The sequence below is a fragment of the Xyrauchen texanus genome, chromosome 48 (genome assembly GCF_025860055.1).
Source record: "Xyrauchen texanus isolate HMW12.3.18 chromosome 48, RBS_HiC_50CHRs, whole genome shotgun sequence".
NCBI classification, from domain to species: domain Eukaryota; kingdom Metazoa; phylum Chordata; class Actinopteri; order Cypriniformes; family Catostomidae; genus Xyrauchen; species Xyrauchen texanus.
In genome coordinates, this window is record NC_068323.1 from 25,381,420 (window position 1) to 25,401,681 (window position 20,262).

The 20,262-nt window shown below is 38.2% G+C and overlaps 1 protein-coding gene across 1 annotated transcript in view; it reads left to right on the forward strand.

The window, feature by feature from the left end:
• The window catches only part of LOC127639615 (phospholipid-transporting ATPase IF-like), a 96,170-nt gene that overhangs the window by 6,362 nt on the left and 69,546 nt on the right, over positions 1–20,262 (forward strand). Inside the window, exons 2-3 of the mRNA XM_052121726.1 lie at positions 16,802–16,918; positions 17,093–17,182. Of these exons, the coding sequence (XP_051977686.1) occupies positions 16,802–16,918; positions 17,093–17,182 (207 nt within the window). The remainder of the gene's footprint in view (positions 1–16,801; positions 16,919–17,092; positions 17,183–20,262) is intronic.

The window sequence follows — 20,262 nt, forward strand, 5'->3', positions numbered from 1 at the left end:
ATGTCCACATTTAGCCAAGTCTCTGACATGGCGATAACAGCTGAATTGTTGTTCACTGATATACTATGTAGCTCATCGCATTTGTGGCATAGCGAACGCATAGCGAAAACCAGGCAGGGATGGCTTTGGTCTATGTTGAATTGTGCTTATGCGAACTACATTTTTTAAACTGTAGCAACCCGCAGATATTGGCAGTCTTTGCCCAGACAGCCATGATTCATTGCCAGCTATGGTTCCATAGAAGGTTGTGCGATTACCAACAATTGTACGTATTGGACGAATAAAATTTTTTCCAGCAGAAACACGTTGCTGTAACGTTGTCTTAACTTTAGAATCCAGGGTGAAGCAAATTTCCTTAGCCTTCTGAAGAAGTGAGCATTGTTAATATATGCAAGTTGTGCCACCATCCAAATCCACTATGAAAGAGAAGGCCATGTTTCCTAGAATCCATCCAAAATCTCTCAGAGTTGGCTTCATCCACATGTCTTGGCCCTCTGATTATGCATGCCATCTTTCAAAGATTTTATTTATCGATGCATTTCTTGGCTAATACTAAGTTAAAAACACAAAAACCCTAAAAACATGGAGCCCAAATTCATGTGGCTGTGGCTTCCCTTAAAAGCACCCCTATATTTTTCTATACTTATTTTAGACTGATGTGAAAAAAATAATAATTTAAAGCATTTTAGCATAAGGCTGCAACACAACATAATGTGAAAAAAAATGAAGGGGTCTGAATACTTTCTGAATGCTCTGTATATAAAGCAACAAGGGATGCTGAAGCCAACTGATTTTTAGTAATAGGCCGACCTACCTATCTCTCTGTAAAAATAAAATAATGATGCTGCCACCTTTTCGCCATTCATGCAGTTTCAATGTGGACTTTGAGATTGCAGACAGGTCAGTCCATGATTAAAAGGAAGCTGTGAGTCCTCATCTCATTAGCTTTACACAGATGCCATGCTGCCGCTTCCCAAATAAATGTTTATTTAAAAGTGCTTTACTGGAGTGGCAGACTCATTCTTCATAATGAAAGTCACGCTCTTACGTTATGAGCATAGTGAATGAGCACTTTTATCAAACTTATTACACTGAATTTCTCTCCTGGCCTCATGAATAGAGCTGTTTGGATTTAATAATTTGAAAGGTGTGATTATATTTTCTAACATGCACATCTGATCTATAAAGGACCAAATATGCACGATACATATTAATACATATATATATGTATATATGTAATTATTTTTTTTTACCTAATTTAGTCTTTATTTTTATTAGTAAATTTTAGTAGGGTTTTTTTTTTTTTTTTATTTACGATGTTGTATATTGATTTCATTAATAGTGTATTACATGTATTCTTACATTTCTTTTTAGTTTTTTTTATTCAATATATGTTTTATTTTGTTACCCCATTTATTTAGTTGTGCCTGTATGTTAATGATGGGGCATAATTTTTATATTCTTGCATGACTATTGAGGTCAGATTAGGAAAGTCTGAGTGTATTTTGAAAGAAATTATGAGCTGATGTCAACACCGTTTTATGTATTTATTGCTTATGATGGCTTAATATGTATATTAAAGATAGATAGTAATATATTTTCATATTATGTATATGATTAATATTCTCATATTTATATTACTATATTATATTTATACTGACATACCTATTAATATTTACTGATTCACATGGCAAAGAAAATACCTGATTAGGTCAGATAGAGCTTTAGAGATATGGAGATGAGAGATTGAACATATGTTTAACCGCTTCTCTTCACCATGCAGTGGAGTAATTCTAGCAGCATTTTACACAAAGCAATTTTTTTTGTTTTGTTTTTGCCTACTTTCTTTTTTGTCTGACCTAATCAGTTAAGGACTTATCTGATAGCGGTTTAGAATGAATGGAGCTCTTAAAGAATCTGGTCTCTGAACAATTTGAAAAGCACCTTATTTTCACCCTACCTCAGTATGTAGCCTTCAAAAACAGAATTTCCAGTTTTTTAATTGCCAATGAGTTGGGAGCTGAACACTGCTTTGAGAGTGTTTCACTAGAGACAAGAGTGCAAGCTGTCAATTGTTCATGTGTTAGTCAATGTGGATGTATTGAATAGAGATCAGACACAATGCTCTCAAAAGCTGTTTTGAAAAAGTTGGACGGAACTGGGAGTGGGTGTGACCCTGTGAAGGGAGACAGAAGTGCATCGCATGTCTGTGAGGGTAATCTACGCTCACTGATAGGGCTGGGTATCAAGTTTGATACATTTTAGGCACAGACCGAATTGCCTTTAAACAATCAAGTATCGAAAAATGTCTTGTTGTTCGGTACCAAATTTCGATACCTAAGGGGTTCGTCTCGTCAACGTCAGTGATAAGCATGTCGCCTGTGCTGGTGATCGGCTGTGTTTAGGCATCAAGGAAAAACACTAGTTTACGCCGGTTACGCCCAGAGACACGGCTCACTCGTGAGGCTGTAGTGTGCAGAGGCGTTTCCAGCATTGAAGGACATCCGGGGCTTAGCCCAGACAATTTTTTTTTCACACTAGCAACCACTTCTCTGTAGTCCAAAGCTGGTGAGAGTGTATTCTTTGAGTTTTGCTCTGGCTGGGCCTGTTTCTACAGTTCCTAAATCTTCCACTCTAGTACTATCCTCGACTAACTCATCCTCTCTCCTCCCTGAATCATCTGTGATGCAAAAGAACAGATACAGCACATAACTTACTGCAAATCAGCTTCAAACAACTAATTAATCAAGTGCTACATATTTCAAATTGTAGACCAATACCATTGAAGAAAATGTATTGGGAAGAGCAGATCAGTGGGATTGCCCTAAGATCTATCATGATTCTTGAATTTTCATGTACATTAACATAAAGTCATCACAAAAAAGTTATATTATAGTGAGTAAAGTGAGGTAAAAAAATATTGAATATAAATAATTTATATTTTTTGACATAAATAGTCAAAATGATGTATAAGATCCTAAGCAATACATGAATGACTTTAGTCTAAGTTCATTGACACACCATGGCATAGAACTGTATATAATTCTCATCATCTCTATGAGAATAATTCATCTGTCAAAATCCTTTCATTAGGATCATTGGGATAAACAATGTTTCACTTTTAACTTTCTCTAAAGTAAAGTGACTGATTAATTGTTACCAGTTTCCATGCCTGATTCTGGCACAGCTGCAGCTGCTGGCTCCTCAGTCTGTTGCTCATCTTTGCTACACTCTACAAAACCATTTAATCAAATCAAAGTGTATATTTACTACAAACAAATATCACAAAACAAGTCACACATACATTTTATGTTAATGCTTATTGGTTATCCTTAGCGAAAACAACACCTGATGAACAAGAAAAGTACACTCCGAACAGGGCTCGAACCGCGTTCTCCAGCGTGAGAGGCGAATGCGTTAACACGGAGCTACCAAGTTGAGTCAATCTATACAAGGAGGTTAGAGGCTACAACTCTTGAGGTTTAGCCTATTGTGGTTGAAAGCCATAGACTACCGACAGCAAAGGAACTTATTCTATAGGCTAGATTATGCCTATGTCTATTATTATAGGCTGTATGCAGTATGTGCAAAGCCAAAGCACAATGAAATAAGGCAACTTAGGATTTCGGAGGTTTACATAGGCTTTTGTCCGGTTTCATATTTGTCAGTCAACTTTTCAAAATACATTCGGGGCTACACTCAAAACATTCGGGGTTGAAGCCCCGGCAAAATCGGCTGCCGCCGCCTCTGGTAGTGTGTATTCATCTCAACCCTCATAGATGTAAAAGATGGTGAAAAGATAAAATGTGTGACTACATTTCACCAGGCTCGATGCAATATTTGCGACAAGATAATTGATGCCAAGACCAGCAACACGACAAATCTGATGAAGCACTTGACAGTGCTTGGAATAAACTTAAGAGCAGAAAGTTGCTCAGTCTTCGACTGCAAGAAGACCGAACCGGTGCAGTCATCCTGAGCGGGAGTCTAGACCGGGAGAGAAAGTTCTACTGGGTGATGCGCACTCTAATACGGAGACGCTCCTCTCGCAACCCTGATGTCTGCAGCTCGAATGTCTGATAGAAACACAGATCACAGCTTGGCGATATATCTTTATTTCATCCTTAATTCAAGTTCATATTATACGGGAACGTGCAAACTCCAAAACTGTCATTCTCGGTGCGGTCAGAGCCGCTTCAACCAGTCGCGGAAAGAAACAATCTAAGCGGGAGTCGAGACCGGGAGAGATATAAAGTTCTGCCGGGTGATGCGCACTATCACGGAGACGCTTGTCTCTCACCCCCGCTGTCTGCAGCTTGCAACGTGTAGCATCATTGATGAGATCATCATGATAAGATCAATTTTATGTGAAAAACAACACTAAAATGGGGGGAGCGGTAGTGTAGCAGTTAGCGTGCTGCGCTATGAACCTGGTGACCCGAGTTTGATTCCCGCTCATGGCTAACACCAGTGACGATTATCTGAACCGGTCCCGGGCCTCCCCTAGGTCGACTCAGCCTAAAATGAGTACCTGGTGCGGTGTGTAAAACATCGCCACTGGGGAGACAAAGGCGGTCGGGCGTGGTGCCCGACGTGCCCGACGGGCGTGGTGCTGGCCACCCACCCCCTCGTGTGCTGTTCTGGCCTTCAGAGGTGCTCGCTAACAGCACTTGCCCCTACAGTCTGTTCAGGCTAAATGGGGGATCTTTGTCTTTGTGTGTGTGTGTGTGTGTGTGTGTGTGTGTGTGTGTGTGTGTGTGTGTGTGTGTGTGTGTGTGTGTGTGTGTGTGTGTGTGTGTGTGTGTGTGTGTGTGTGTGTGTGTTTAGATGTGTTCAGTGGCTAAAATATCAATATGACTAAAATGTCAACAGTTTTCATTGACTTAAACTACATTAAAAAGCCCAGTAAACAAAACAAAGCACAATTACAGATGTGTTTGTGAGTGTCATGCCATATGACAAGTCTTCACAGAGATATAAAGAGACATGATGCACCGTTAGCGAAGTGGGATTTCAGAAAATGATCCACACACTGGACAAGAGGTACCAGTTTGTCATTTAAAAAAAAAAAACACAAAACAGCAAAAACAACAACAGTTTTAGTGGTTTGAGTGAACCAAAACTTTTATATCCAGTTTCCTTTTCAAAAGAGTTTATAGAAAGTACATGTTACATCTTGATTAAATGTCCTTGTTTGTTTGGACAATTTTATTTTCATCAAAATATGTTGTATGTTCTTATTTATTGTTCCATTTTATTTACGTGTAATATTGAGAAAATAACAAGTTTGCAGTAATGCAAAGATGTTATTTAATTTTGTAAAAATATTTTAAAGAGAAAACACTGCATTTATAGTTGTTGTTGTTGTTGCTAGTTTGTATGTTTGAGTTGAGAAATACACACTTCAGCATTATCAGTTATCTGTTTGTGCATTTTCCTTGATAACCAAGCAAGTTGACTCATGTTACCATTTGTTTATTATATTGCATATCGCAATATTAGCCTCAATAATCGCCATATGACATTTTCCCCAAATCGTGCAGCCCTAAATGGAACCATAGAAGTAAATATGCTCTTCAATTTTTAAAAGGTGGAGAGAAAACTTCCTGATATCAACAACAAAAATAATGTCACTTGATGCATTTCCTTGTACTTGAAAACCATGAACAAAACTATGCAACATAAAAGGAAATGCAGCCCAGGATACTTTAAATACAGGTTACTTTTTTAAAATAGTGGGTCACTACTTGATTTCCAATGTAAAATTTGTCCTGAAGCAAAACCTATTGAAGTACTTATAAAGGTACAGACAGGAGCAGTCTGACTGTGCTGTCGTGCACCTATAGTGTATGTTAATTATTAATAATAATAGGGCATTACTTTAAAAGCTCACACAGCTGATGTTAGTTTTCATTTAGTAGTTAATTTAACATGCTATGATAACATGTAAACTAACATGCTTTAGTTATATAACATGTTATACATTTACATTTATGCATTTGGCAGACGCTTTTATCTTACTTACAGTGCACTTATTACAGGGACAATCCCCCCGGAGCAACCTGGAGTTAAGTGCCTTGCTCAAGGACACAATGGTGGTGGCTGTGGGGATCGAACCACCAACCTTCTGATTACCAGTTATGTGCTTTAGACCACTACGCCACCACTCCCCTTGTCCCTGTTATAGTGATATGCGATTTTATATCATGTTTCTAATTCAGTTTATAAACTGAATTATAAAGTTTTTCAAATTACAATTATAATACAGCGTTTGCCCCCCCTTCTGTTTTCACTCCTTTAAGGGTCATTATAACTGATAATGGTAATAGTGTAATACCGTATACCATGATATTTTCTGAGACTGTTATCGCACCGTGAAAATCTCATACCGTTACAACCCTATGGTAAATGGTCTGCACTTATATAGTGCTTTTTTTTTTTCCTTAGATGTTACCAAAGCGCTTTACACTGTGTCCCAATCAACCAAACACACACACACACACACACTCATATACCCTAGCCCTCTCCCTAGTACTGTATATATCCAATTCACTAAATAAACAGTATCTGTCTTTGTTAATTCTAAACTAAGTACATTTAGACATGAATAATCAAACTGAAGCAGTCACACAGCTGTGCTGGAGGTTTATGTGGCACCTGGTCGGTCACATCTGTACAGTCCGTATGGAGACTGTCAGCTCTGCAGGCAGCACTATGACTGTCGAGACAAAAGAAGCTACATCCCTTGCTCTCCAATTCATTTGATTTACTTGATTAGCCATCCTGTTCTTGTTGTAACACTGATTTATTGCAGCCTGTGTTTCATTATCTCTTTAGCATGACTCATTACACAGCATCTTACAAAAGCTTTTTCAGCCCTGTATTACCACACAACTGAATGAAAAGTGTCTTACGCCGGAGAAGCTCTGTTTGGGTTATGCTGGCTATTGCTCTCAATACTAGATCAGGGTTCAACTGGTGAAGTGTACCGTGTCAAATACTAAATCCATCCTAATTGTCTTTGAGTGTATTTTTGCAGCATTTACTACAAAACTACAGCTCTCTTCTAAAACCTAGTGCACTGCCTACCTAGACAGCATTTTAAAGGGGTCATGACATGCATATTCAGGGCTCCAGACTGCGACTAAAATGGTCGTAAATGCGACCAAAAATAAATGATTGCGACCATACATTTTATTTTTATGATTTTTCTCCCAAATTGGAATGCCCAATTCCCAATGTGCTTTTAAGTCCTCGTGGACCCATAGTGATTTGCCTCAATCCAGTGGCGGAGGACGAATCCTAGCTGCCTCCTGAGACCGTCAAACCACGTATCTTATCACATGGTTTATCGAGCGCGTTGTTACGGAGACATGCGTGCAGGGGCTTCGTGCCATCCACCGCGGCATCCATGCTCAACTTACAGGGAATCGGACAGAGAATCTCACATGCATGTGCGCATCTCCTTTCCATCTCGACTGTCTGTCAGACTCTTCAACTTGCATCACACACACAAACATGCAGCAGAGAAAATGTCATAGAGAAGCAAGGTGAAAGGGTCTGACATACGTGAGTGTGTGAGTTAAAGCAGTGTTTCTCAACTGGTATATTCGGACTAGGTCGCGGAGAGCAGGGAAGAAACAATGCTATGGTTCTCCCATTAAAAATATTTCAGCTGCCCCCAAAGTGATCGACTATTTAGGACTGCCGAGGCAGATTTAATGATAATCTTGCAAACAGCTAAAGACTTCTCATCTGCACTTTCGCGAGTGTAACGAGCTTGCGCTAATGATCTGCTCTTCTCTCTGGTGCACGTGTGCAACAACTGGGCTTCCCTCGATATCGCGGAGTGCAGACATCAAAACTGATGTGCCCAATTTCAATTCTAGTGAGACTTTTCTAGTTTAAAGTGTTACGGAGATTGTCAATTCGAACCTCTCAACAGTAGCAGCCCTGACATGCCAAACAGCACTGGGGAGGAAAAGAGCCACACTATGCTATGTGCCAAAAAAAAAAAAAAAAAAAGACACACCATCACCTTTACAAATTTGTTTCAGGATTTTACATCAGTAAAAGTAACTGTTATAATTTGACAAAATGTTATAGTTTCATATGAAATAATCTAAAGGTAGAATCTATTAGACCTCATTTTGTCAACAGTGGCAGCTGTAGTTAAAGTTTCAAGATGTGCTTCAGCTTTAACATGCTATGCTAACATGCTTTAGGTATATTACATGTTATAGTTACATGCTATTTTTTATCATGTTTATAATTCGGTTTATTATTATAATTCTGTTAGCTATATTATTTATTCTATTTCTTTTATTTTCAAAAGGGAGACTTTTTTTTACACATACTTCAATAAAATAAATGGTTTCACGTTTCAATTATAATAAAGTGTTTGCTCAAAAATAAATAAATAAATAACCCTTCTGTTTTCACTAATAATACTAATTGTGTAATACCGTATACCGTGAAACCATGATATTTTCTGAGATGGTTATCATACCGTGAAAATCTCATACCGTTGCAACCCTAATATATATATATATATATATATATATATATATATATATATATATATATATATATATATATATATATATATATATATATATATACACAGTATCTCACAAAAGTGAGTACACTCCTCACATTTTTGTAAATATTTGATTATATCTTTTCATGTGTCAACACTGAAGAAATGGCACTTTGTTATACAACGTGTACACTCACTACTTTACATTGTAGCAGAGTGTAAATTTGCTGTCCCCTCAAAATAACTCAACACACAGCCATTAATGTCTAAACTGCTGGCAACAAAAGTGAGTACACCCCTAAGTGAAAATTTCCAAATTGGGCCCAATTAGCCATTTTCCCTCCCCGGTGTCATGTGACTCGTTAGTGTTACAAGGTTGCAGGTGTGTTAAATTTGGTGTCATCGCTCTCACACTCCCTCAAACTGGTCACTGGAAGTTCAACATGGCACCTCATGGCAAAGAACTCTCTGAAGATCTGAAAAAAAGAATTGTTGCTCTACATAAAGATGGCCTAGACTATAAGAAGATTGCCAAGTCCCTGAGCTGCAGCACGGTGGCCAAGACCATACAGCAGTTTAACAGGACAGGTTCCACTTAGAACAGGCATCGCCATGGTCGACCAAAATAGTTGTCTTTGGGAAATAGACGTATGAGTGCTGCCAGCATTGCTGCAGAGGATGAAGGGGTGGGGGGGTCAGCCTATCAGTGCTCAGACCATAAGCCACACACTGCATCAAATTGGTCTGCATGGCTGTCGTCTCAGGAAGCCTTTTCTAAAGATGATGCACAAGAAAGCCTGCAGACTGTTTGCTGAAGACAAGCAGACTAAGGACATTGATTACTGGAACCATGTCCTGTGGTCTGATGAGACCAAGATAAACTTATTTGGTTCAGATGTGACAAGCGTGTGTGGCGGAAACCAGGTGAGGACTACAAAGACAAGTGTGTCTTGCCTACAGTCAAGCATGGTGGTGGGAGTGTCATGGTCTGGGGCTGCATGAGTGCTGCCGGCACTGGGGAGCTACAGTTAATTGAGGGAACCATGAATGTCAACATGTACTGTGACATAGTATTCCAGCATGATAACGACCCCAAACACACCTCCAAGACGACCACTGCCTTGCTAAAGAAGCTGAGGGTGAAGGTGATGGACTGGCCAAGCATGTCTCTACACCTAAACCCTATTGAGCATAAGTGGGGCATCCTCAAAAGGAAGGTGGAGGAGCACAAGGTCTCTAACATCCAGTGGCAAGAGGGAAGAGGACTCCAGTGTCAACCTGTGAAGCTCTGGTGAACTCCATGCCCAAGAGGGTTAAAGCAGTGCTGGAAAATAATGGTGGCCACACAAAATATTGACACTTTGGGCCCAATTTGGACATTTTCACTTAGGGGTGTACTCACTTTTGTTTCCAACGGTATTGACATTAATGGCTGTGTGTGGAGTTATTTTGAGGGGACAGCAAATGTACACTGTTATACAAGCTGTACTCTCACTACTTTACGTTGTAGCAAAGCGTCATTTCTTCAGTGTTGTCACATGAAAAGATATAATCAAATATTTACAAAAATGTGAGTGGTATACTCACTTTTGTGAGATACTGTACATATACACATACACAATTGAAGTCAGAAGTTTACATACACTTAGGTTGAAGTCATTAAAAAAATATTTTTACGACTCCACAGATTTAAAATTAGCAAACTATAGTTTTGGCAAGTCATTTAGGACATCTTTTTATTTTTTTATTTATCACTTTTAATTGACTATATCACAATTCCAGTGTGTCACAAGTTAACTGAGTCTTTGTGCAGCTTGGAAAATTCCAGAAAATTATGCCAAGCCTTTTGCCAATTAGCCAATTAGCTTCTGATAGGAGGTGTACCTGTGAATGTATTTTAAGGCCTGCCTTCAAACTCAGTGTCTCTTTGCTTGACATCATGATAAAATCAAAAGAAATCAGCCAAGACCTCAGAAAAAATAATTGTGGAACTCCACATGTCTGGTTTATCCTTGGGATAAATTTCCAAATTCCTGAAGGTACCACGTTCATCTGTACAAACAATAGTACAAATGTATAAACGCCATGGGACCACAGAGCCATCATGCCACTCATGAATGAGGTGCATTGTGTGTCCTAGAGATGAACGTAGTTTTGTGCTAAAAGTGCAAATTAATCACAGAACTGCAGTTAAGGACCTTGTGAAGATGCTGGAGGAAACCAGTAGACAAGTATCTAGATCCACAGTGAAACAAGTCCTATATCGACATAACCAGAAAGGCTGCTCAGGAAGAAGCCACTGCTCCAAAACCGGCATAAAAAAAGCCAGACGACAGTTTGCAAATGCACATGGGGACAAAGATCTTACTTTTTGGACAAATTTCCTCTGGTTAATGAAACAAATTTATTTTGGACATAATGACCATCATTATGTTTGGAGGAGAAAGGGTGAGGCTTGCAAGCTGAAGAACATCATCCCAATGGTGAAGCATGGGGGTGGCAGCATCATGTTGTGGGGGTGCTTTGCTGCAGAAGGGACTGGTGCACTTCACAAAATAGATGGCAAACATGAGGAAGGAAAATTATGTGGATACATTGAAGCAACATCTCAAGACATCCGCCAAGAAGTTAAAGCTCGGTCGCAAATGGGACTTTCAAATGGACAATGACCCCAAGGATACCTCCAAAGTTGTGGAGTTGCCATTACAAAGCCCTGACCTCAATCTAATAGAAAATTTGTGGGTAGAACTGAAAAAGCATGTGCGAGCAAGGAAGCCTACAAACCTGTCTCTGTTTCACCAGTTCTGTCTGGAGGAATGGGCCAAAATTCCAGCAACTTATTATGGGAAGCTTGTGGAAGGCTACCCAAAATGTTTTGACACATGTTAAACAATTTAAAGGTAATGCTACCAAATACTAACAAAGTGTATGTAAACTTCTGATCCAATGTGAATGTGATGAAAGAAATACACAATTCTCTCTACTATTATTCTGACATTTCACATTCTTAAAATAAAGTAGTGATCCTAACTTATCTAAAACAGGGAATGTTTTCTTTGATTAAATGTCAGGAATTGTGAAAAACAATGTATTTGTATGTAAACTTCTGACTTCAACTATATATATATATATATATATATATATATATATATATATATATATATATATATATATATATTTATTTATTTGAGATCCAGCTTTTGATACTTAGGACCATAGAGGGACTCATGCACAACTATTACACAAGGTGCAAACATTCACTTGCTTGGTTTCCATCCAAAAAGTTTCCAATTTAAGCGCATTTCAAAAAATTACACGAAAACACAAATTGTTGCAGGTTTCTATCCTCTGTAATGTGCATTATCATGAGTGAGCCACCTCATCATGATGGAGCAGCTGAATGACCTCTCCCTACTTTGGGTACAGTTTTATTTGCAAGATTGGATTAAGTTTCTCATTTTATTAAATGCATTTGCAAGACACCACAGAAAAAAAAGCGCTGCTTTTAGAAATGTTAAGCTTTCTTTAGACATATGTTTCATGTTTGTGTCATTAGTATTCGCAGAGTTTCCATTTTTGTGACGTGTTTCAGAAATATGCTCGTGAACACAGATTATTATTTTCTTTATTTTACAAAAGCACACAGTTTTTGTTGTTATTGTGAGTGTACACAAATAAAAGTAGACCCTTTATAGTCTCTAATGATGTCTTACACTTATCTGTATACCCAAAAATGACGGAGTATTTTAAGTTGTTTCTGCTGTAATGATGAAATTATCCAGCCGGACCCGCCGGCGTGTCCGTTGACCCCAGAGGGTTAAATTGTAATTTAGAGTTTTTGAGTTCACACAACGTTTTTACTGTATTTTGGATCAAATAAATGCAGTCTTGGTGAGCAGAAGAGACTTCTTTTAACGGTAGTGTAGGTCTAAAATTAAGTCTTTATGTAAAGAAAATGTATAGTCAGATTACTTCTTTTAACTTAAAACTTGATTTTGATCATTAAGTCTCCTCACATTCATTCTCTTTCTGTCACATTCCTCATTGATGGGCCCAGAGGACCTCATTGATGGTCTTTTTTTATCCTCAGGTGTGAATCACATTAATATTCGTGATAGTTCACGGCTCCTCACGTATGACCTATCAACACTAAAATTGTCTTACAAAAGTTCAATTACTATATTGTTGTGTATGAATGAGTGATCAGGATGGTTTTCACATCTTTTTGTAGCAAAAAATCTAGGCTACAAGATCCAGTTCTCAAAAGTCTTGTGGACAAATATTTAGTATGTGTTATATGACCTTATTTCAGTGACTTAAAATTTTAGTTTTTTCAAAAACCATGCATAAACGTTATTTTCTCAAAAATACATACATGTACACACATGTTGCTCACATATTATTTTAGCCCAGTTTGTGCTGAATACAGTGTTATTAGACTTTAGCCATTAATATGTTTTTAATCAACTGAAAAAAGCACAAATGTCAAGGCATGCCAAAACTTCTCGAGGGCCCAAAACACCCTCAGACCCCAGAGGGTTAAAATTATTTTCTGGAATTTTCCAAGCTGCTTAAAGGCACAGTTAACTTGGTCTGTGTTAACTTCTGAACAAATGGAATTGTGAGATAGTCAATTAAAAGTAAAACAGTCTGTAAAACAATTCTGTAAAAAATCTGTAAACAATTGTTGGAAAAATTACTTGTGTCATGCACAAAGTAGATGTCCTAAACAACTTGCCAAAACTATAGTTTGCTAATATTAAATCTGTGGAGTGGTTAAAAAATTGGTTTTAATGACTTCAACTAAGTGTATGTAAACTTCTGACTTCCACTATATATGACTCCAGCTGGGTATCTCAGCGAGTATTGATGCTGACTACCACACCTGGAGTCATGAGTTCAAATCCAGGGCGTGCTGAGTGACTCCAGCCAGGTCTCCTAATCAACTAAATTGTCCCGGTTGCAAGGGAGGGTAGAGTCACATGGGGTAACCTCCTCGTGGTCACTACATGTTGCTCTCACTCTCGGTGGGGCTCGTGGTAAGTTGTGCGTGGATGGCGTGAAGAACAGCGTGAAGCCTCCACACACTATGTTTCTGCTGTAACACGCTCAACAAGGCACATGATAAGATGCACGGATTGACAATCTCAGACGCGGAGGCAACTTAGATTCGTCCTCTGCCACCCGGATTGAGCTGAGTCACTATGCCACCACGAAGACTTAGAGCGAATTGGGCATTCCAAATTGGGGAGAAAGAAAGAAAGAAAAGAACCCTTAATGGAACCGAAAGTCTTGAAAATCAAACGATTCCAGTGTTGTTTTTCCGAATAACACCTTGTTTTTGGTTCCCAAACCTAAATACAATCACTTCAATCCTGAAGGCAATCCCAGAATTCAGATTATTCTCAATATAGCACTCTCATACCATATTGTCTAAATGTAGTGCTAAGTAATACAAATCTGTATATGTGTAATTTGTGAATGCTACATATTTGTGCAGTTGACATCAAGGCTGCTCACTAAGGATTGGATCATAGCTTACTTCCTTGAGGACATCCTTTTCACAATCTTCTATAGGCTAATATTATTTGCGGAATGTCCTAATATTGCTATGGATCAGTAAGCATTTACTTTTTGAGCTCTGCACAAAGGCTTTTTGGAAAAGAACCGAAGATGTTTGTGTTGCAAACAGAATGAGTCATGGCATCTGGCTCTAGGAGTGTAAATAGGTGATGGGAGAGCAAACACACAAAGGTTCATTCAAGAGAATCAGACACTAATTTAATTCATGTGTTGCTGGTGGGGTTGGCTGACGTGGCCAAGTAGCACAAAGGCAGGAAATTTCCTTGTCTTCTCCGGACATGATTCAGTGGAAGAACCTCTGTAAGAACAAATCTATCAGCAGGGTTGGGAGGGTTACTTTGAAATGTATTCCACTACAGAATACAGAATAAATGCTGTAAAATGTAATTTGTAATGTATTTCGTTAGATTACTCAAGGTCTGTAATGTATTCTAAATACTTTGGATTACTTCTTCAGCACTGGTAAAAAAAATTCTGTCAATAGTGCAGTGTTGTTTCTAAAACAAGATCAATCAACTAATTAGTATTTAAGTATTTAAAGTAGTATTTAAAAATACTTTACAATGTGATATATCTCAGGTCAGGCAGTTTTTGTTTAATTCTTACAAAGAGCAATGGCAATGGCAGGTGTTAAATAAGCCCAAATTGAGAAGTTATGTTCACTTTAAAAATGAATACTCCACAGAGCCTTATGTCAAATGCTGGTTAACTAGATTACAGAGGTCTTTGTGTGCCCAGCTTAGAGCTGGGGTGTTGCCCTTGCAGATTGAGGTGGGGCGCTATAAAGGTGTCCCAGAGGAGGATAGATTATGTGTTTTGTGTGATTTAATGGTTGTTGAGGATGAATGGCATTTTTTGTTTTTTTGTCCTTTATATCATGAGTTAAGAATGGGTATGTTTGAGAGAATTCAACATAATAAGCCTGATTTGTTTTGGATGACGGAGGGGGATATGTTGAATTGGCTCTTTGAAAATGAAATTTATAGGTTAGCTAGATATGTGGAAAAGGCATGGAAACTTAGGCAAAGGAATTTATATCCTGACCTAAATTGACGGTGTCTTGTCTTGTTTTGTTTGTTTATATTGTGAAAATGATGGTGATGTATCTTTTATGATGGTCGTCTTCCTATGTGCTTTGTATGATGGTCATTTTTGTGTAATATGTTTGTTTTATGTCATTAGTGTCTTTTATGCCTAAGGGCAGGGCATGTAAGTGCAAGACACTTTAATAATAAATAAATAAATAATAAATAAAAAAATCAATCAAATTAATCTCATTTTAAGGGGTTTAAGATATTTTTACAGGGAAACAATACAAAAACTTTTATCAAGAATGTGATTTTTGCCCTAATGTCAAAGATCTTACTAGAAAAATAAATTATGATCTAATGTGAATTTTCTTGATAAATAAATATGATGGTGTCTGGTAACATGTGCATGTAAAATGACTTGAAATAGCATTTTAGCTTAGCATAAAGCTGACAATTTACACAAGATTTATTTCTATTTCTTCTGCTCCAAACTTACTTCAAATGTACTTCTCTGTCTGCTCGTATGAATGTAACACATCATAAGAAAGTGTTTCTACCGCTGTTCAAATGCACTTTGGATCACATCATTTATATGTATAAATGTTTTCCATCTGAAAGGACTAAATATTAAATAAAACAAATGACAATAAAATGCAAAGTAATCTTTTCAGTAATCAAAATACTTTTTGAATGTAACTGTATTCTAATTACCAATAATTTTTATACAGTTACTTATATTTTGTATTTTAAATAGGTATTCCCATTACATGTATTCCGTTACTCCCCAACCCTGTCTATCAGACAGTCAAGGTTTCATTATATGGGCCTGATAGTAAAAGAAAATGTGCACCATACAGCACTGCAGTGCTCCTGGAGAAGTGTTTTTATAATGCACCAGGTTGACCGTGAGTTTGTATCTATGCAAAGAGCCGTCATGTGTCCCACAGGCCAAAGCCATTATACACCGATCAGCAGCAACACTAAAACCACCTACCTAATATTGTGTAGGTCACCCCTCATGCTGCCAAAACAGCACCAACCTGCATCTCAGTTTAGCATTCTGAGATGATATTCTTCTAACTACAGTTGTACAGAGCGGTTATCTGAGTTACCGTAGACCTTCTCTGGCCATTCTCTGTTGACCTCTCTCATCAACAAGACGTTTCTATTCACAGAACTGCCCCTCACTGGATGTTTTTTGTTTTTGGCACCATTCAGAGTAAATTCTAGAGACTGTTGTACCAGAAGATCAGCAGTTACAGAAATATTCATACAAGCTCGTCTGGTGCCAACAATCATGCTACCGTCGAAATCACTGTGATCACATTTTTCCCCCAATCTGATGGTTGATTTGAACATTAACTGGAGCTCCTGACCCGTATCTGCATGGCTTTATGCACTGTGCTGCTGATTGGATAATTCCATGGATGATTGTCAGTTTTATGTTGTGTCCAAGGGAACTAATAAAGAATAAAAAGAGGAGCAATATCGAAGCGTTATGCACCTTGCAAGTGTTACGATAAAAATAAATAAAAAGCAATTTATATATTGATCACCCTGCAAGCACTGTTCCTGTTCTGAAATGTGAAGTGCAGTATGGAAATGTCTGTCTGTCACTAACTGAGCCTTCCCTCCTCATCTCTTTCAGGGCGTTGACCCTCCCCATCAGAGTGACACGCGCACCGTTTACATTTCAAACAAGTTCCCGCAGCATGGCCTTTACACTCCTGAGAGGTTTGCAGACAACAGGATCATTTCCTCAAAGGTAAGAATGAACAGCATGATTCTTCATTCCCCATGAATTTGAAGAGAATATCATGAGCAGAGCTGCAGATGTAAATATGGAGTCATTTGACTGTCACGTGTGTACTGTTTTCCTACTCTGCCTTTGGATTTGATAGTAAAAGTGCTTCACGCTCTTATTGTTTTCTCTTTGTAGTACACCATATGGAACTTCATCCCCAAGAATTTGTTTGAGCAGTTCAGAAGAATAGCCAATTTTTATTTTCTCATAATTTTCTTAGTTCAGGTAAGTCCTGACCCAGCTCTCAGTTGTGTGTGTGAGTTTTCCTGCTGCCGATGATGATGATGACTCTGCTACTTGGAGCAGTTAGTGCTTTACTGGGGCGTTTTTAGAGTTTGAAGAGACTATGGGCTTATCCCAGACACGGACCCACCGCACTCCAAGCACAAAGTACATCTAAATGCATAACTGACAAATTGCATGTTTTGGAAGAACACTTTATTAAGTTTCAGTAACAACTCCTGTATCTACCCTTTTCTGTTAATGCACACCATACTCTTTGTCTTTCATGGTGTCTACATCATATTTACTAATTGTTGTCTGTCTGTGTGTCTTTCCTGCTTTCTCTATCTATTTGTTGACTGTGTCTGTCTTTCCTTGTGTTTCCATCATATTGTACTATTTGTTGTCTTTGTGTTTTTCCTGGTCTCAATCGAGTAATCAAGCCAATAAAAGATTTCAAACCACCTGTATTAAAAGGCCTTTTTTTGCAATCCAACATGTTCAAGGGGATATTGAGATAGCTTTACTTGTGGCCTGTGTCCGGGTCTCCTAAATCAGTAATGGTCCGACCAGTTGCCCCTGCCTGCTGCTGTTCTCATCTGCCCTCACTCTTTATCTCATCTGCAAAGTAAAGATGCAACATGTCAGTACTATACTGTATACTGATAGAATAATTTATTCTGCTGCTTCTTTAAATTAAAGTTAAATGCAGAGCCTAGGGAACAAAGTAAAATGTTTATGCTTTTCGATATTATGAAAATATTATTTTAATACAATACAAAAAATACAATCCTGTTGGTAGGCTACCTGACTTTTCCTAAAAGTGTCTGAATTTTCATAAATTCTTTTACATAAATAACACAAAAGACAAAGAAAATAATGATCAGTTGTACCTATAACTACCAGGCACGGTCATATTGACCGCACGGTACTTCTAATGTTAATCTTTTCAGCGGTTGATGGTTGCTTGACAACTGTCACTAGCCTAGTTTCCATAAATGTTTCACGCTATTTTGTTATCGACAAAGTGAAAATGCGTAAATGCGAAAATTGAGTGAAAACAGAGGGTTCACCACAAGATGTAAACCATTGGTGAGCCTCAAAAACAGGAAGGCCAGATTAGAGTTTGCCATGTGACTGCTGACAAAAGCACCAGGATGAATTCTGAAGTGTTTCGGGCAATATTATCTGCTCATATTCAGCCAAATGCTTCAGAACTCATTGGACGGTGCTTCACAGTACAGATGGACAATGACCCGAAGCATACTGCGAAAGCAACCAAAGAGTTTTTTAAGGGAAAGAAGTGGAATGTTATGCAATGGCCAAGTCAATCACCTGACCTGAATCCGATTGAGCATGCATTTCACTTGCTGAATACAAAACTGAAGGGAAAATGCCCCAAGAACAAGCAGGAACTGAAGACAGTTGCAGTAGAGGCCTGGCAGAGCATCACCAGGGATGAAACCCAGCATCTGTTGATGTCTATGCGTTCCAGACTTCAGGCTGTAATTGACTGCAAAGGATTTGCAACCAAGTATTAAAAAGTGAAAGTTTGATTTATGATTGTTAATCTGTCCCATTACTTTTGGTCCCTTAAAAAGTGGGAGGCACATATACAAACTGTTGTAATTCCTACACCGTTCACCTGATTTGGATGTAAATACCCTCAAATTAAAGCTGGAAGTGTGCAGTTCAAGCACATCTTGTTAGTTTAATTTCAAATCAATTGTGGTGGTGTATAGAGCCAAAATGATTAGAAATGTCCCAATATTTATGGACCTGACTGTAAGTGTCTGAACGGAAAAAAAATCTCTCAATTGGGTATTTTTTCAATTGAGACTGAGATTATTGAGTTTGGAAATTAGTTTTAATGATTAAAAAACAAAGAATACTCTGATTTATTTATAAATAATATATGTATGTTCATATGAATACATTTAGTCACTAAAAGGAAACTGTTTTAGATTTAAACAACACTTTCTTGTCGTGTGTGTACATGCAATGATATAAAGTTCTAGCTAGGTGGTTTATATAATGTTAGTAGGTTAATTGAGTTGTTTGATCTCAAAGAAATGCTTACATAACCGTTGTTATGCTGAGCCCTAAGGTTAGCTAGCTAGCAAACACAAACCCTGCACAAACCTGTAACCGCTAACTCTGTCTCTGCTGCTACACTTTCAGTTTCTGACATCCTCTCAAACTCATCCACTCCTTGTTTCTTTCTAAAGAAGTTTTTTTTTTTTACCCACTTGGTCATATGCTTCTCTTCACCAACGTCATGCTGAGTGATAACGGTCATTCACAACTCTTATCTGGACTGACAGGTGCTTTCGTTGTGTGCGTGCGTGAGGGGGGGGGGGTGGGGGTGTTGGTCAGTGGAGGAGTCGTGCGAAGTAAGCGGCGCATTCGTATTATTGAAAGACACGCAAGTAGACGTCTGTATATAATTGAGCAGCAATGCCGTTATGGTAAATAATCAGAGTACAAATATATTATTGGCATTGGATCAAAACACCCGGGGCTAGTACAAAAAAAACCCATGCCTAACGACGGCACTGGTGCTTTATGGACATTGGCAGCTTTCATGTGTGACACAGCAGTCTTAGTGCGGTCGTATGTTCGCATATGTGTAATATCTCTTTTGTTCGGTCACTGATGCATTCCCTTCTGTTTCTACTCTTCTTGTATTTAGTTTAAGTAATACATATGTCTGCTAAAATTAGAACATTAATGTATGTGATTCATTATGGTAACACCATTCATTTTTTAACCATGTTAATGCACTTATTTATTTTGACATTATAAGCCTTTTGTTCTTCAAACTTCAACCACACACTCTCTGTATATCGGTATCTGTCTATCCATATGTCTGTCTCTTTCTGTCTGTCTGTCTATCTCTCCGTGTTTGTCTGTCTATTTGGATCTGGCTGTCTGCACCTATCTGTCTGTCTCCATCTGTCTGTCTATCCATATGCCTGTGTATCTATATATATCTGTCTGTCTTTCTGTCCATCTCTCTATCTATCTCTGTCTATCTGTATGTGTGTCTTTCTGTCTGTTTATCTGTTTCTGTCTTTCTCTGA